Genomic DNA, 17,911 nt, shown 5'->3' on the forward strand with positions numbered 1-17,911 from the left:
AAGTATACCTATGTACAGAATGCCAAGAGAAGCTCAAGAACACAAGGGTCATTAAGGGGTAGATTTATCAAGGGTCCAATTGAAAATTCGAATTTTCTAGTTTTTTTATGGCCAAAACTGTCAAATTTGACTAGAGAATTGTTAAAATTCGATTCGAGTTTTTTTTTTTAAAAAAAATTCAAATTAGATTTTTGAGATTTATCATACTTTGGCCCTTTAAAGGAGAATTCAACCTGTAATTAAAAAAAAAAAAACCCACTTCCTCCTCCCCCCCATCCTACCTGCCCCTAATTTTTTACTCATCCCTCCATGGAGATTCTGGCCTTGGAGTTCACAGACGCCATCTTCTTTCTTCTGTCTTTTTCTGAAGTTTTGGTGCAGTTGGAGTAGGTTTCGGGTCCCGAACCGCTGCACATGCGCCGAAACTCGGGAAAATTTCTGAAAATTTTTCCCAAACCACTGTGCATGCGCTGAAAATGCAGTCAAGACACGAAGATTACCGGAGAAAAAGAAAATGGCTGCCGTGAACTACGAGGCCAGAATCTGCACGGAGAGTTGAGTAAACAATTAGGGGCATTTGCCCGGGGGGGGGGGGTCTACCCAGGGTAGGTTTTTTTTTTTTTTTTTTTATTACGGGTTGAATTCTCCTTTAAGAACTCGATTATTCGCCACCTAAAACCGGCTGAATTGCTGTTTTAGTCAACAGGAGACGTCCTGGGATCAATTTGGAGTTGTATGCACCCTTCCTGACATTTAAGTTTTTTTTGAGATAAAACTTGAATCGAGTTTTTAAAACTCAAATCAAATTTGATTCAAGTTTTCGGGTCGATCGTATTCATTACTTTACAAATTCAGTTTTTCAAATAAATTTCGATAGATCGGATTTCGAGTTCATGGGAGTTTTTAAAAACACATGAATTCGAAATTCGACCTTTGATAATACTTTGGAATGGCTTTACAATTGAGACTAAAGCTTCTTACAATTTGTGAAATTTGCTCACAAGAGACTTTATTTACATGAATATTGCCAGTACAAACTTACAGAACTGCAAGTAATCAGTACATTGTATCTGTATATTGGGTTTTACCCTGTGAAATGAATACGAACCGATGTGTTAGTTTAACCGATTGAGTGTGACATTTGTACATCAATATGAATCCAGTGTAATGGAGGACACAATCAGCTTGTCTAACGTGAGCAAATTACTACTTCATGTGTTGCATCCAGGTAATCCTGAACTTTGCTTACAGAGATTAAAAGCATAAACGGTATTTGACACAATAAAAAATTGGTGACCTAAAATGCAGGGAGATGGGCTGGACTTAACAGAGCATGATCACATTGCACTGCTTTAAGGAGAAGGAAAGCTACAGAGGCAGTTTATTGCCAATAGATTAGCCACAATAGTGCAAGCTATATGTATTCTGCAGAATTCTTTACCATACCTGAGTAAACAGCTCTAGATGCTCCCTGTTTGTTTAAGATAGAAGCTGCCATATTAGCTTGGTGTGACATCACTTCCTGCCTGAATTTCGCCCTGCTTTCTCATAGCTCTGGGCTCAGATTACAGCAGGGAGAGTGAGAGAGGAGCAAACTAAGCATGACCCTGCAGGTTTATGCTGAAAACAGGAAGTCTGATACAGAAGCCCATGAGTACACAAAAGAAGGAAAGAAAATGTGGTGTTTCTTTTGACAGAGGACTCAGAGCAGCACTACTTTGAGGGTTACTGGTGTATTTATATAGGCCTTTCTGATAAGGCTTACTTCGTTTTAGCTTTTTCTTCTCCTTTAAATGGCTTCAAACCAAAACACCAGTTTGATCCCTGACACAGTTATGCCTTCCAGCCCACTGTATGAGACTAATGGGTGCAAAAATCTAAACCCACCTCTAAATTTAACAATAATATTTAGTGCAAATTGTTCTTTAGAAACATTAAACTTTGTATAAACAAAAATGTAAAAAAACTCTGATATAGGCATTTTTACAAATAAATTATACATTTCCAGTGTAAATGTTCAATCCATAGCAATTCCCATAGCGCGTGTATGTATATGTGTGTGTATTATATGTATTATATATATATATATATATATATATATATATATATATATATATTTCATATATAGAAAAATCAGATACCATCAGTTTCCATCTGTACGATTGTATCGATGGTTTCAATGTGTATGTCTGTTGTACCTGTATTTGTTAGTATGATGCTCTCTGCCTGATATTCACAGTTAGATAAGTCATCTCCTTCTGTATTATGAAGAATGGTTTGCTCAATCCCATCTGCACCACATGTTAAACGTGCACCACTATGGTTGGCATTGTCATGTTCAGCAGTACATTTTCCATCCAAACAAGCTTCTTGAATATTTATAATAGTTGCCTGCAAAAGTTCAGCTGCTGGTTCAACTTGGAAGGCCTCAATCATTTCCGTTTCAGACTGATTTAAGCAAACCGTTTCTTCACTTGTCATTGCCTCAGTAGCCTCTGGATTGTACACAGGGTCGGCATGCACACGGTCGTGAAATGAAAGCTCACATTTATCCAGCTCACAGACGGCCTGATCAAAACTTGATGCGTTTGTTACATTTGAGAGGAAGCATTCAGATGGTTCAGAGTCACTGTTTCTACTGTCCTTAGATAAAATGTGATCTTCAAAAACATTAATATCTGAGCCAACAGCATGTTTTGTGTTTTCTTGCAAACTGCTCTCTACCTGAGATTTAGGGCTCGACTGTGAAGTAAACCGTGAGACTGCTTTTGTCCAGTAAGGGCCACCAAAATGATCCTGAGGTTCGACTTGGGCAGTTGTATCAAATAGCTCCTCAGATGATTTTTCTGTGTAAAGTATGGCTGTAGAATCAGGGTGGTAACACTTCCCTAGATGTTTTAAAAAGTCCAAAACAAATATATATATATATATATATATATATATTTATTATTAACAACATTATACTTACACATATAATGATGATATCTGCTTGATACAGCAATTATATACACTGTACTCTGCTTTAAATAATCGGAAATTGTATTGTGTTCTTAAAGGACTAGTAACATAAAAAAAAAAAAAAAAGAAGACACATTTAAAGGGATACTGTGATGGGAAAAACATTTTTTTTTTTCAAAATGAATCAGTTAATAGTGCTGCTCCAGCAGAATTCTGAGCTGAAATCCATTTCTCAAAAGAGCAAACAGGTTTTTTTATATTCAATTTTAAAATCTGACATGTGGCTAGACATTTTGTCAATTTCCCAGCTGCCCCCAGTCATGTGACTTGTGCCTGCACTTTAGGAGAGAAATGCTTTCTGGCAGGCTGCTGTTTTTCTCTCTCAATTTAACTGAATGTCTCTCAGTGGGACATGGGTTTTTACTATTGAGTGTTGTTCTTAGATCTACCAGGCAGCTGTTATCTTGTGTTAGGGAGCTGCTATCTGGTTACCTTCCCATTGTTCTTTTGTTTGGCTGCTGGGGGGAAAAAGGGAGGGGGTGATATCACTCAAACTTGCAGTACAGCAGTAAAGAGTGATTGAAGTTTATCAGAGCACAAGTCACATGACTTGGGGCAGCTGGGAAATTGACAATATGTCTAGCCCCATGTCAGATTTCAAAATTGAATATAAAAAAATCTGTTTGCTCTTTTGAGAAATGGATTTCAGTGCAGAATTCTGCTGGAGCATCACTATTAACTGATTCATTTTAAACTAAATTTTTAACTTTAAATTCGCAATGTCTTTAGTAAGAAATAACTTACTGAATTCTCCGCTTCCACGCCTCTTCAGAAACGACGAAAGGGCGACAATCCATCGTGTGGCGCTCTATTTCTCCTTCACGGCTATCTCCTATAGAAGGCAGGGAAGGAGAAATCGAGCGCCGCACGATGGATCGTTGCCCTGTCGCCGTTTCTGAAGAGGAGTGTAATCGGAAAAAAAAGTTATTTCTTAATAAAGTGTCTTGGTGTTTTTTTTTGTTAAGTACAAACATGTTACTGGTCCTTTAAGCACTAAATTCTCAGCTGTCTTAAGGGTATTTATCGTATTATCGTTACTAGCTATTACAATACTATTATTTCCACTATTATAAGAGTTCCCTCTCTGTAGTTCAGCGTGTTTGCTACAAATGTTTTATTTTGTAGTGCACTTTAAAATGGCTAAAGAGCAGCTCCTATTGAAGAATAATAAGCAGGAAGTTATAAGTATGAGATTTTAGTACCACAAATATAGGAAAGCAATCAAACTTTAACAGAATGTGAACAGGCTAGTTACGGTGTTTCCTAAGCTGATGTAGCGACTAGTACCACTATGACTGTTTGCAGCTGGTCTTTATTATTATTTTTAGTTTTGTGGGCTTTTAATTAGCCTTATTCTGTAGCTTTTGTTTAACTTCCTGAGCATAGATTACAGATATGATAAAAAAAAGTACCATTTGCCTGTCCTGCGTCAGTAATACTGGAAAACATTTCACCAATTCCACTTTCCTCCATGAATTCACTGACATTTCCTTCCACTTTTGGAACCTTCAACGGAGGGAGCATGTCTTCATCTAAGCACTGCCCAGGAGAAAAAGTAAAATTAAAAACTCTCAAAGAAAAAGCAAATTAGGCATCTACAACTAGGGTCTTCATTGGCACATACCTCTGGCTTGTGTTTTTGTTTCATTTCAGAACGTGTCTTACATTCAGATGGTAACATATCAGGGGTAGAATATTGTCCAGTTATGTCTCTTTTTATGCCCAGTGATTCAGCCACCTCAAAATATAACACAATAAATTATACAAAAATGTAATATTTTTGAGCTTATAATGGTCAGTATTACTACAGAAAAAATAAACAACAGAAAAATGGGATGATTGTGGCCATAACCAAACAAATACAGACAACCTGATTAACACTAAACCACCCCCACATTGCTATAAGCCGCACAATTACAGAATGTTTTACTTAAATAAGGACAGTTGGGAGGTATACTATTAGCTCTGTTGCAAAACCACATTTTTGTTTCAATAACCAATGTCTCACCTCATCATCTTTGATTTCAAGGGATGCTTCGGCAATCTTAAGAGAGTTAGCAAGATAATCCTGAGCTAGAAGTTTAACCATTGAGTGCAATTGCTCAAATTCTTTATAGATAAACGGGAAAGAAGATTTGCCTGGATAATCACCTTTAACCTTCAAAACAAACGAAAATGGATATCACAAAGGGAAGCAGAAAATCAAATAAGCACAAATCAGTAATGAGTCATTTAAAATAACCACAAAGACCAAATTTTTCATACAATTCAGAAGCAATTTTCACAATTTTCAAAGCAAAGAGCACACTCCTATAGTCGCATGAAAAATTACATCCATCCCATGCAAATTTTGGATTTTTTCCAACATATTTCAACAAACAAATATTTCCACATGTTGAAAAGAAAGCTAATTTTACACAAGTGCTTATTTTTTATATGACATTTGTTCATTATTAATGAGTAAAAGCGGACATATGGCTTTGTCCTTCAAAAGTGAATTATATTTTCTACAGAATCCAAGAACCTTTGTTTGGCATTATCTTGCAACAAATAAAAATTGCATATTATTAAAATGCATTCTTAAATTGCACCTATTCGTACACAATCATATGCAGTTTGGGGACTAAAGGGCAAAATTATCAAGGATCGAATTTTGAGGTGATGAGTTTTTTTAAAGGGATCCTGTCATCGAAAAAAATGTTTTTTTCAAAATGCATCAGTTAAGTTTTCTGCACTGAAATACATTTCTCAAAAGCGCAAACAGATTTTTTTTATATTCAATTTTGAAATCTGACATGGGGCTAGACATTTTGTCAATTTCCCAGCTGCCCACAGTCATGTGACTTGTGCCGGCACTTTAGGAGAGAAATGCTTTCTGGCAGGCTGCTGTTTTTCCTTCTCAATGTAACTGAATGTGTCTCAGTGGGACATGGGTTTTTACTATTGAGTGTTGTTCTTAGATCTACCAGGCAGCTGTTATCTTGATGTTAGTGAGCTGTTATCTGGTTACCTTCCCATTGTTCTTTTGTTTGGCTGCTGGGGGGGGGGGAAAGGGAGGGGGGTGATATCACTCCAACTTGCAGTACAGCAGTAAAGAGGGATTAAAGTTTATCAGAGCACAAGTCACATGACTTGGGACAGCTGGGAAATTGACAATATGTCTAGCCCCATGTCAGATTTCAAAATTGAATATAAAAAAATCTGTTTGCTCTTTTGAGAAATGGATTCAGTGCAACATTCTACTGGAGCAGCACTATTAACTGATTCATTTTGAAAAAAATGTTTTTTTCCCATGACAGTATCCCTTTAAACTCCCATCACCTTGAAATTCGAATTAAAAAAAAAAAAGACCAACCGAAATGTATTAAAAAACTGAATTTATAAACATTGGGTGAATAGGCTTAATTCGATCAATCAATTCGCAATTTGGATCGTATTCAATCGAATCCGAATTGAAGGGTTTTCCAAAAAAACCTTTGATTTTTCCAAGTCCACCAAATGACTCCAAATAGGTTCTAGGAGATTCCCCATAAAACAGTAATTTGGCAGGTTTTAGATGGTGAATGGTCAAAGTCGAAGTACGGTGAAACTAAACTGGCAGGTGTACATATGCAACAGATAAAGTATGCCTGCAAGAGTTGGAGATAAAAACAAGGCCATGAAAACCAGGAAATCTGCTTTAATGATTGTTGTACAGATACCAGAAAAAAAACATTACTCGACACCTTGTAGATTTATCAAAATCAGGGCCTGAAATCCATCTCCTGCAGTCATCGCAGTCTGCCAACATTTTCATGTTCGTAAAATTCCTAAACAGCATACTATGCATGCACAGCTTTTACACATGTGCAGTATGCATAATGGGTAATAAGAAACCACAGCCTAGATGGGACAGTTACAGGGCAATACATTTCTAAAAATAAAAACTCAATCTTTTAAATCGCATACTGCTTTAATATAAATGGAAGGTATCATTAACATTACGATTACCACTGCGCTGTCCAATTATATATTTAAATATTCATTGTGAATCTCATGTCATTTTATTACATTCAAGCTGAATTTCTCCGTTAAAGAATACTAACCTTTGAGAGTAAAAAGTCATATACACTGACAAATTTTGTGAGACATGGCAGAACCAGTTCCTTTAGATCTCCTTCTTCGTACTGTTGGAGGAACTGGAAAGAAACAGAGGCAGGTCAAAGACATTAGCAACTGTTGATATAAACTTGCTATTTTACAAGAGTCATGAGACCTATGCCTCAATTGTATGAAATGGAACATATTGGTTAACTATGAGCCTATTCTTATCAGGAACATCATACAAGATGGAAGCCACAAACGGAACAAAGGGAGATGGTGGTATGAAGCAGAGTGATGGCTGCTCTGCTAACAGCTCACCCAGTGCTATTCATTTCAAAACATCCTGAACTGCTCTGTAACCATAACTGCACTGCATATTAAGCCTTGTCCTAGTTAACTGGTGTTCATTAAAGGGATGCTCTCACGATTTTATGGTGTTGTTTTTATTTCTAAATAACACTGTTTACACTGAAAATAATTCAATCTACAATATAAAATTTCAGCCCTAAACCAGTAAGTGTATTTTTTTTTTAATTTATAATATTGATGTGTAGGAAGGCATCTTAAGCCATTTTGCCTGGTCATGTGCTTTCAAAAAGAGCCAGAACTTTAGGATGGAACTGCTTTCTGGCAGGCTGTTTTTTCTCCTACTCCTACTGTTACTGAATGTGCCGCAGTGGGACTTAAATTTTACTATTGAGTGCTGTTCTAATTTCTACCAGGGAGTTGCTATCTGGTTGCCTTCCCATTGTTCTGCTGTTAGGCTGCTGGGGGGGGGAAGGGAAGGGGTTGATATCACTCCAATTTGCAGTAAAGAGTGACTGAAGTTTATCAATGCACAAGTGACATGACTGGGGGCACCTGGGAAACTGACAATGTCTAACCCTATGTCAGATTTCAAAATTAAATGTGTTTGCTCTTTTGAGAAATGGGTTTCAGTGCAGAATTCTGCAGGAGCAGCAATATTAACGGATGCGTTTTTTAAAAAAAAAAATTTCCCATTACAGGATCTCTTTAAAGAGATACTGACACCAAAAATTAAACTATTAACATCTATCATATTTATACATCTATCATACTATTGTATTTGTATGCTTTTTATCATATTGTCATAAAAGAATCTGCCCGATGCTTTTACATTACCTATCTTATTCCCCGTATTCCTCTACGAGGGGTTTGCCATATTTGTGCAGCAGTAGTCTGTTAGCATTAGAAACTCTGATACATTGAGGAGGGACAGTCAGGTTGGCAAAAGTCGTAACCATTAGTTACAAAAGTAGCTATACCTATGGGTAACTTTTAATGTACTTTAATACTTTGAAGAGTGTGTCAGCATGTCTTTCGGAAGCAGACTAGAAATTATTTTATAATTACAAACAGTTTGAGCTTTAAAAAGTATACATAACTAAAAGTTAAAAAGTGCAATAGAAAATGCTGCTTCTACTTACGCTAATCCTATAGCAAAATATATTTTCCCAGACAAACGACATCTAACAGCTGAAGACCTTCTTTCTACAAACCTCTTTAAATTTAGCTGTTTTTAACTGTTTATCAGAATATGAAGACAGACTATTTAGTAATTTTTTTGGCCGTCCAAGGCGTGACACACATCTTCCTGTTCTTCGTTGTCGTCCTCGACATACTGGTCCCTTTGATAAATGACTTGCTTGTGACTTTTGTGCTTCAAGCAATCTTTTCTCGGCTTCATTCCCAGATAGCTAAATAAAGAAAAAAAGCAGTTACATTCTCTATTCAACTGCACAATGTAGAAACCAGAGGGGTTATTCTGTGTTCACCAGTGTAAGCTAGCTGTCACATGTTGCATGAAAAATTGCAGGTATAAATCGTATATCACCTATTACTAAAAAACCTAAACTTTATTTTGCATATTTAGAAAAAAAATGTGTTTTGGATGGGTGTTTACAGAAAAAGGCTTTGAGGGGCAGATTTATCAAGGGTCGAATTAAAAATTTGAATTTTCGAGCATTTTTATGGTCCAAATTGTCAAATTCGACTAGGGAGTTATTCAAATTCAAGTTTTTTGAAAAATTCTAATTCGATTTTATCATACAGTGACCCTTTAAGAACTCAAATTCAACTATTAGCCACCAAAAACCTGCCGAATTGCCGTTTAAGTCAATGGGAGAAGTCCAGGGATCAATTTGGAGATGTTTGCATCCTTCCTGACATTTGAGTTTTTAGAACTCTAATCAAATTTGATTCGAATTCAATTTGCCTCTAAATGTCAAAGGTTTAATAATTTTACTAACTGGGCACTTCCAGGTTTAAAATGCCATGTCCATTCAGTGGTATTGTTTATGCAGCATACACAACTGCACGCCTGAGCAAAAATAAAATTCCCATGACAGTATCCCTGTAATATTCCAGTCCAGCAAACACAGCCTCTACACTGTTACAATTTGCTAAAGTTGATACATTTCTCTGCAACATCTGTTGAAAGTAAGCAACTATTGTATCAATTTTATCAACTGATCTTAAAGTGGCAATTCAACTTCAAATTGTGTGTGTTTTTTTTTTTTTTTATTAAGCTTTTTGTAATTTGTGAACTTGTTTGACAACAAATTCAGCTGCCTACATCTCTGGCTCTACTGATTGTTTTGACATGCGGTTTTCACTGAAGGTAACCTCCAATCACGTACTTTCATGCAAGCCTCCTTTCGCACTGACTAGCTTGGAGACAGTGGTTGGTTATAGTTAATGATAGTGTGTTAGAGACCCTCTCGCTGCAGTGCCTTACCATAGAAACATTTATTTCTGAGGATTGCATCTGTCCATGAGAAGGATAAAGTCTGTAATGCCGTAATAATCCTCCTTTTCCCATGTAAGATTTCTCGCATGTTTCACACTGAAACAGTGTATGTTGTACTGTAAAACTCTGGGCGGCAAATGATACATTCTCCTTTTTACGATCTTCATCTTCTGCGCTAAGTTCTGAATAATCATCAGAATCTGAAGGACTGCTGTGTGCCAAAGTCCCAGTCTTAATAAACTTGTAATCTTTTGCTTTGTGCATAGGAGGTCGTGAAATGCGACCAGAACGTGTTTTTACTTTTAAAGGCTTTTTGCACTTATCTTTCTTCTGTAGCTTCCCAGTGTTGCAAGACACCTTTTTTTTACTCGCAGTTCGCGCAACTGAAACAGAACAATTCTGGCTATTCAGTAATGTCACAGGATTTAAGGTTTTCTTATTAGTGTCCTTAGCTTTGTGCTTTTCTGACAAGTATGGCTGCTGAACAAGAATTTGGATAGCAGAATCTAACTCATGCTTTCGTTCTCTGTGCTCAGCCTGTGTCTTTAGTGGAAACATCCTTCCACCAAGCAAATTTGAGTTGTGTGTGTGGAGATTCCCTTCTATTGGAGTGTCCTGATCAACAGCTTGGTCTTCAGTCTTCAGTTGTTGAACATCTGGCAGTTCAAATTGAATTGAGTTCAGCAACTGAACAGAAAGATTAAAAACAAAATTAGCACACAGCAGATTACAACATTACAATTAAATTGCACTTGAAATATTTGAGGTTGAAATAATAATTAAGAGGTGGCATTTTACAATTATCAGATAAGTTACAAAATACTAGGAATGCACCGAATCTACTATTTTGGATTCGGCCAAACCCCCGAATCTGTTGCAAAAGATTCGGGTGTATACCGAAGTGAATCCTAATTTGCATATGCAAATTAGGGGTGGGAAGAGGAAAACATTTTTTACTTCCTTGTTTTGTGACAAAGTCACGCAATTTCCCTCCCTGACCCTAATTTACATATGCAAATTAGGATTCGGATTCAGTTGGCCAGGGCAGAAGGATTCAGCCGAATCCGAATAATGCTGAAAAAGGCTGAATCCTGAACCGAATCCTGGATTCGGTGCATACCTACTAAATATAAAACTATTATTTGGTATGAGACTCACAATTAGAAACTTCATTGTCTGCCACATTAAAAATATCTGCAAGGAAGAAGAGTTCTCTTAGTATCCCCTATTCATACCCTAAAGCGTTACAAAATATTAGTAAAAGGAGAAGATACTACAAACCCCATTTTAATCTAAGCAAAGGGTAATTTTAAAAACTGTAGTTAGCATTGCAAGTTTGACCAATGAGTAGAATAACCCTACAAGTATCTTGTGGTTTTCATGTAACCTGATTAAAATAAAACATCTTTTAACACCTTCATCAGACAATTACAGGATTAGCGGTCCATAATGCCAGATTAACTCCTTCAGACCTGGTTGGCAACCTACTGGCTAATGTATGGGGTCTCAGAACAGCCTGCCCAAAGGGGGTGAAATGCCCCTTTAAAGCAGTGAACCTATAAAACACAGAACCTTCAAGCTACAGCAGACAAGCGGTTATACAAAATCTTTATTCTCAGTTTTAATTGCTATGTAAGGAGTATTTTGCCCACAAAGTAAGTGCAAAAGATGACCCCCCCACAGTTAAAATGACAAATAAAGATGAAGTTGGCAAGCACTCTGTATATTAAAAACAAACTTCATTTCAACAAGTTAAAAACATCTGGACATGTTTCGTACCCACGATACCATAGGCATGCCTATGACTATGTATGGTGGATACGAAACGCGTCAGGACGTTTGATGTTGTTAAGGCACTCACCGAGCCTTCATTCGGTGAGTGCCTTTACATTCACGCACTTTAAAGCATCTGTGAACACAGAAGCGTGGGACTCTAGGGGTTTTTACACCTGAGTCATCGTCTAACAGGGGTGAGCGGAATACGCTAATTAAATTTGAATTTTGAACGCTAGTCCCATATTCGTTTCGATGGGCATTGTATCCATAAATAAAGATGGTTTAATGGTAGCGATCTCTTTCTATAGATGAAGAACAATACAGAGTTTAATTGGCTTGAGTTATTAAAGTGATACTGACACTAAATTATTATTCTAAATATTAATGTACATCAAAAGTTACCTATAGGTCATGTTGATCATTTTTTGCTGATAGTTCTGCTTTTGTAAATAATTGTTACTTGAAGTTCCTAAACCTGACTGTTTTGCCATCCTGACTGTCCCTTCTCAACATGTCAGAGTTTCTAATGCGAACGGACTGCTGAAGTTCAAATATGGCAGGATCAGATGGGGGATCAGATGGGTACTGTAAAAGCAAGACATTCGACGGCAGACGGCACTTCTGAAAAAAGAGGGTTTATTGGAAATCCTGCTGGAATACACCTAACGCGTTTCGGGAGTTATCCCTTAATCATAGGTTCAAAATTCATTTGTTACAGCTGGGCTTCTTATACACTAGGTAATAGTGCCCTCCAGTGGGCTCTTAGTAAAATTACACCTTTATTACAATCAATTAAAAAGTGAAACAAAGTGAAACAAAATGAAACAGTAAAAAACATTAAAACATTTTTCTTTCCTTATTTTAGGAACAATAAACTTGATTTAAAAACCAAACAAACTGTCATTGTAGTCTTTGTAGCTAGGGCGGTATGAGTAACCTGTCTCTCTAGTCTATATTGATTTTCCCAAGAGGAAAGGAAGAGGAGGGGGGAGGGGGTTTTTTAATTTCTAATGTAACTGGAGAAAAAGCTACTAAAGTGGCCTATCATATCCATTTAACCATACTAGGCTTTCATCGTTAGAGCCTAGGGTAACTTCCCTAATATAGATAGCTAATATCATGCCTATAGTTCAGGCCCTTTGGGATCCTTGTATCCAATTTGAGGATCCAGAAGGCCTCTCTGAGATTTAGTCTATGGATAATGTCGCCCCCTCTGATAGGGACCCGTACTTTCTCAATCACTTTCACCCTTAGGTCTTTCAGACCATTGGGTGTACACATCCTAAAATGTCTACCAACCGGGGTATTTTCCTCCCTATTGGAAATGCTTCTGATATGTTCCCTGATCCTCTCCTTCAGCATGCGGGATGTACGACCCACATACTGCTTATTGCAATAACCACACTCAAGTAGGTAAACTACATTTCTGGTGTTACAATTATAGAACGCAGTGTTCTTAAAAACATGCCCTGATGTATTAGATCTGAACTCGGACCCGATAGAAATTACTTGACACGTTTTACATGTGTTAGCCCCACATTTGTATGTCCCTTTAACTTTTAGCCAGTTATCAGCCACATTGGGTGAAACCGATGAGACCAAGCTCGGTGCCAGCATATTTCCTAAAGTTGGGGCCTTTTTTGGGACATATTTAATCTCCGTTTTGGCCAGAATTTCGGACATTTTTGCATCACCATTCAGTATAGGTAAGTATTTTTTGATGATCTTACAAATCTGGCCATATTCCTCACTGAATTCGGTTACAAAAAACATTTTTTGTTTATCTAGCCTGATTGATTCAACGTGGTCTTGGGTCAAACGTCTTGTGTCATTTTTCTCTCTCTTCAATACAGGTGCTACTCTGGCTTTTTCGTATGCACTTCTGATAAGGTGTTTAGGATATCCTCTATCCTCTAATCTTTGTCCCAAGTGCTGAGATTGAAGATCAAATGTAGCATCTTGACTACAGTTTCTCCGGAATCTAACAAATTGGCTGTAAGGGATACTGTTCAGTGTATGCTTTGGATGGCAGCTATTATATTTTAAAATCGTATTGCCTGCCGTCGGTTTCCTAAAGACTTCCGTGTCTATAAGGTTGGTGTTTGTGTTACCTGTTATGGTTAAATCTAAGAAGGTGATCGTCTTCTTGTGACATTCAAGTGAAAATTGAAGATTATATACATTGGTATTGAGGTAATGATGAAACTCGTCAATCAACTTTGAAGGACCGTCCCATATAAATAACAGGTCATCGATATACCTCCCATACCAAACAATGTGTTCTCGAAAGGGGTTAGCACATCCATAGACGTGGCACTGCTCCCACCGGCCCATATACAAATTCGCATATGAGGGAGCGAAGGAAGCCCCCATAGCAGTGCCACGTCTCTGGAGGTAGTACCCCCCGTCGAAGTGAAAAAAGTTGTGTGTTAATAAAAATTCAAGAGCAAGTAAATTGAAGTGAATAAAATCTGGTGTGTAAGTGTTTGATTCCGTCAGTGTGTCTGAAATGGCTTGTATACCCATATTGTGTGGGATCATGGAATATAAGGATTTAACATCCATGGAGATCCAATGATAAGTATCCCGCCAAGTAAAGGTGGATAATTTTTCAATAAGATGACCCGTGTCTCTAATATATGAGCCCAAAAGTGGGACTAGTGGTTTTAGATTCAAATCAAGCCAGTCCGAGAGTCCCTCGTTTGCTGATCCTATGCTGGCGACTATGGGTCTACCCTCAGGTGTATTGATGGATTTATGTATCTTTGGGAGATGGTGAAAGATAGGGACGATTGGGACCTTTTTGACCAAATAGTCCCTGTCGTGACCATCCACCACTCCCAAAGACATACCATATGACACCAGTTCCTCGATTGCTTTCATAAATTTGTCCTGAGGATTAAAAGAGAGGGTGGAGTAAGTTTCACAATCATTAAGTTGTCGTTTGGCCTCTGCTATATAATCGGCCATATTCATGACAACCACACTTCCGCCCTTATCTTATTAAGGGATAACTCCCGAAACGCGTTAGGTGTATTCCAGCAGGATTTCCAATAAACCCTCTTTTTTCAGAAGTGCCGTCTGCCGTCGAATGTCTTGCCGTATACACAGTGGGGTCACTGTCTGACTGTGCACCTGATTAGAGGGGAGAGCGGTGAGCTAGTGCGGCCCTTCCCTTTTGTTTACTGTAAAAGCATCTGTAAATACTTTTAAATTATAAATATTATAAAAGGACAAATAACACCATTTGTCATTTAAAGTTTGTTCTGTTGAACCACCACTTACAAATGAAGTATTTCTTGCAATAAATGTCCTATTCTAGGAGAGACTTTCATTCTAATATTTCTGTAAATCCAAAATATACACTTGAACACTGTTGATCTTCCTTCTTAATAACTAAATTATTGTGATTTATTATTGTAGAGATCTCATCTGCTAACAGCTAAACAAATGTTGGCTGTACAGCCATTTTATCAATGTAAACGACTGCCCCTATAAATACACAGCCGCTAGGCGCAGTAGTGTTTCTGGAGCAGCTGCACAACTTTATCAGTTCAGTTTACTAAAACTGTGTTGCAGTGGCATAAGGAGGTATTACTGGGTCCCACAGCAAATTATTTTTCAGGCCCCCAAAATGTTGAGCAATTGACTAGTTTTACCAATATTTGACACTGTATATGAATTAGCAGTGTCGGACTGGGACACCAGGGGCCCACCCAAAAGCCTTAGACCAGGGGCCCACTCTCCGTACTATTATTCTCCATCTCCTCACTCAACCGCTATTACACAGTAAGTTAGGTTGGCACACGTCCATCAAGTTCAACCTTTGAACTCTATTTTAACCTGCCTAACTGCTAGTTGATCCAGAGGAAGGCAAAAAAAAAACCCATTCGAAGCCTCTCCAGTTTGCCTCAGAGGGGGAAAAAATTCCTTCCTGACTCCAAAATGGCAATGGGACCAGTCCCTGGATCAACTTGTACTATGAGCTATTTCCCATAACCCTGTATTCCCTCACTTGCTAAACACCATCCAACCCCTTCTTATACCTATCTAATGTATCAGCCTGTACATCTGATTCAGGGAGACAATTCCACATCTTCACAGCTCTCACTGTAACAAACCCCTTCCCAATATTTAGGTGGAACCTCTTGTCTTCTAATCGGAATGGGTGACCTTGTGTCAGCTGGAAAGATCCATTCTCCCAGTCTCTTTTCTTTACATACTATAAACTATTATTCCATCTATTTAGTCTCTTTGTTCTCATAGAAATAGGGAATGGCTATGAATAGGCCAAATGTTTAGCAACATGAGGGCCCACAGACGGACTGAGTTTTTATGGTATCCCTGTGGGTCAGTCCGAAACTGTGAATTAGGACCCCTATACCTCCTGGGGGCCCCCTGCAGCCGCAGGGTCTGCTTCCTCTATAGTTACACCCGTTTTGTTGGTTGTTCATATTTTCCCAGCCACCACTTATGCATCTTGGATTTGATCATTATTGTTTTACCGACAGCTACTTCTCCTCTTTATTCTTCTATGTTATTTTATTTTCTATAAACAAAAGGACAGGGGTCCACATGTTCTTTGCATTTTAAAATGATTTTACAGCTCCTTTAAAGGGGTGGTTAACATGTAGTATGTTATAGAATGACTGATTCTAAGCAACTTTCAAATTGGTTTTCATTATTTATTTTGTATAGTTTTATAGTTATTTGCCTTTTTCTTCTGACTCTTTGCAGCTTTCAAATGGGCGTCTCTGACCCCTTCTAAAAAACAAATGCTCTGTTAGGGTAAGGTCACACTGTGAGATTCGGGGAGATTTAGTCGCCCGGCGACTTATCGCCTCTTCTTTGGGGCGACTAATCTCCCCGAACTGATTCCCTGTTACAATGAAAAAACGCCTGCGGCATGGCAGTTGCCTCACGAGGAAACTTCAGACGACTTCGGAAAACGGAGGAGCCGCGAAGGACACGCCGCAGTCGTTTTTTCATTGTAGCAGGCGGAAGACACAGGGAAGCAGTTCAGGGAGATTAGTCGCCTCAAAGAAGAGGTGATTAGTCGCTGAGCAGCAATCTCCAGCAGGTCCGAACTGAGAATTAAAATAGGCCCTGGCATTTCAGGTACACAGAGGCCCAATCAGCCCACATAGAGGCCCTAACAGCCCCCCACCAGCCCACTAAATACCGACTTTCTACGGGACCTTATAGCAGCCCCTCTGGCATTTGCCAAAACCCGAGATAGCCAGTCCGGGCCTGATCTCCAGGTGTGCCAATACAAATGTATTATTGTTATTTTTATTACTGATCTTTCTATTCAGTCCCATCTCCAGTCTCTTATTCAAATCAATGCGTGGTTGCTAGGGGAATTTGGACCCTAGTTACCGGATTGCTTAAAACGCAAATTCAAGAGCTGCTGAATAAAAAGCCAAATAACTCAAAAGCCTTAAATAATAAAAAATGAAAACCAATAGCAAATTGTCTCAGAATATTCCTCTCTACGTCATACTAAAATTTATCTCAAAGGTGAACGGCCCCTTTAATGTGAATCGTCTATTGGGTTGGTTCCTGGCCAACTACAGAACTACAGACCTCTGATTACCTGGAGCTGTGGCGGCAGAGAGTTTAGTTTGAGCTCCCCAAGAGCAACATGCTGAGCTGCAGCCTGGAGCTGGCGGGCCGCGTCTTTTATGGTGGGGTTTCCCGCACGGCTGTTAGTAATAGAGCGCAACCCGGCGTCATTCACGATCTCACTCCCTTGTACCAAACTCCCGTCGGGCTGCAAGTAGTAAACCTCTCCCGCCTGCGTCATGTCGCCACCAACTTCATCTGAAATGCCCTGAGGAAGTGTTTTTTCTGTCACGACTTCGCTGCCCCGTTGAACCTGCGCGTATTCCTCAGGACCAGGCGCCAACTCCTTCGCAATAGAGTAGAGCTGCTGAGCCGCCATACTTTCCTAACTTCCCCTCAACTAACCCAGCGACAGACTATCCCTCACTGAAAACTCGCTGGCGGGAAAGCGGAAATAGAGAGAAGGTCACGGCGAGGGGAAGTACGTTGGCGGAACAGGAACATTTCGCGCTGGGTTTTGCGTTACTCATAGTATTGCATAGGAGGGCGCTTGGCAGAAACCTGTAGGGAAACTAGTTTGTCTCTAGGCTATAGCTGTCTCGTTGTAGTCGGGGAAACAAAGAAGCCCATTCTGATTCAGTCTGGCCGCAATTTGCAAATATTTCCTTCCAGTTCGAATTACACAGATTGTTTATAATC

The 17,911-nt window shown here is 38.7% G+C and overlaps 1 protein-coding gene across 3 annotated transcripts; it reads right to left on the reverse strand.

Moving 5' to 3' along the window:
- Positions 1-992: 992 nt before the first annotated feature.
- znf839.S (zinc finger protein 839 S homeolog) lies at positions 993-17,695 on the reverse strand. Of its 3 annotated transcripts, none has more exons than XM_041574728.1 (8): positions 17,244-17,695; positions 9,860-10,558; positions 8,622-8,819; positions 7,104-7,196; positions 5,027-5,176; positions 4,643-4,756; positions 4,431-4,557; positions 993-2,846 (listed from the first exon to the last, which is right to left on the reverse strand). In XM_041574728.1, exons 1-8 carry the CDS (start codon positions 17,589-17,591, stop codon positions 2,134-2,136), a joined length of 2,442 nt encoding a protein of 813 aa, XP_041430662.1. In that variant the 5' UTR covers positions 17,592-17,695; the 3' UTR covers positions 993-2,133. The 3 variants fall into 3 exon arrangements, with proteins under 3 accessions (XP_041430662.1, XP_041430661.1, XP_041430663.1); XM_041574727.1 differs by having other exon boundaries at positions 993-2,888; positions 17,244-17,692; XM_041574729.1 differs by having other exon boundaries at positions 993-2,888; positions 17,234-17,370.
- Positions 17,696-17,911: the final 216 nt, after the last annotated feature.

The sequence above is a fragment of the Xenopus laevis genome, chromosome 8S (assembly GCF_017654675.1).
Source record: "Xenopus laevis strain J_2021 chromosome 8S, Xenopus_laevis_v10.1, whole genome shotgun sequence".
Lineage (NCBI taxonomy): Eukaryota > Metazoa > Chordata > Amphibia > Anura > Pipidae > Xenopus > Xenopus laevis.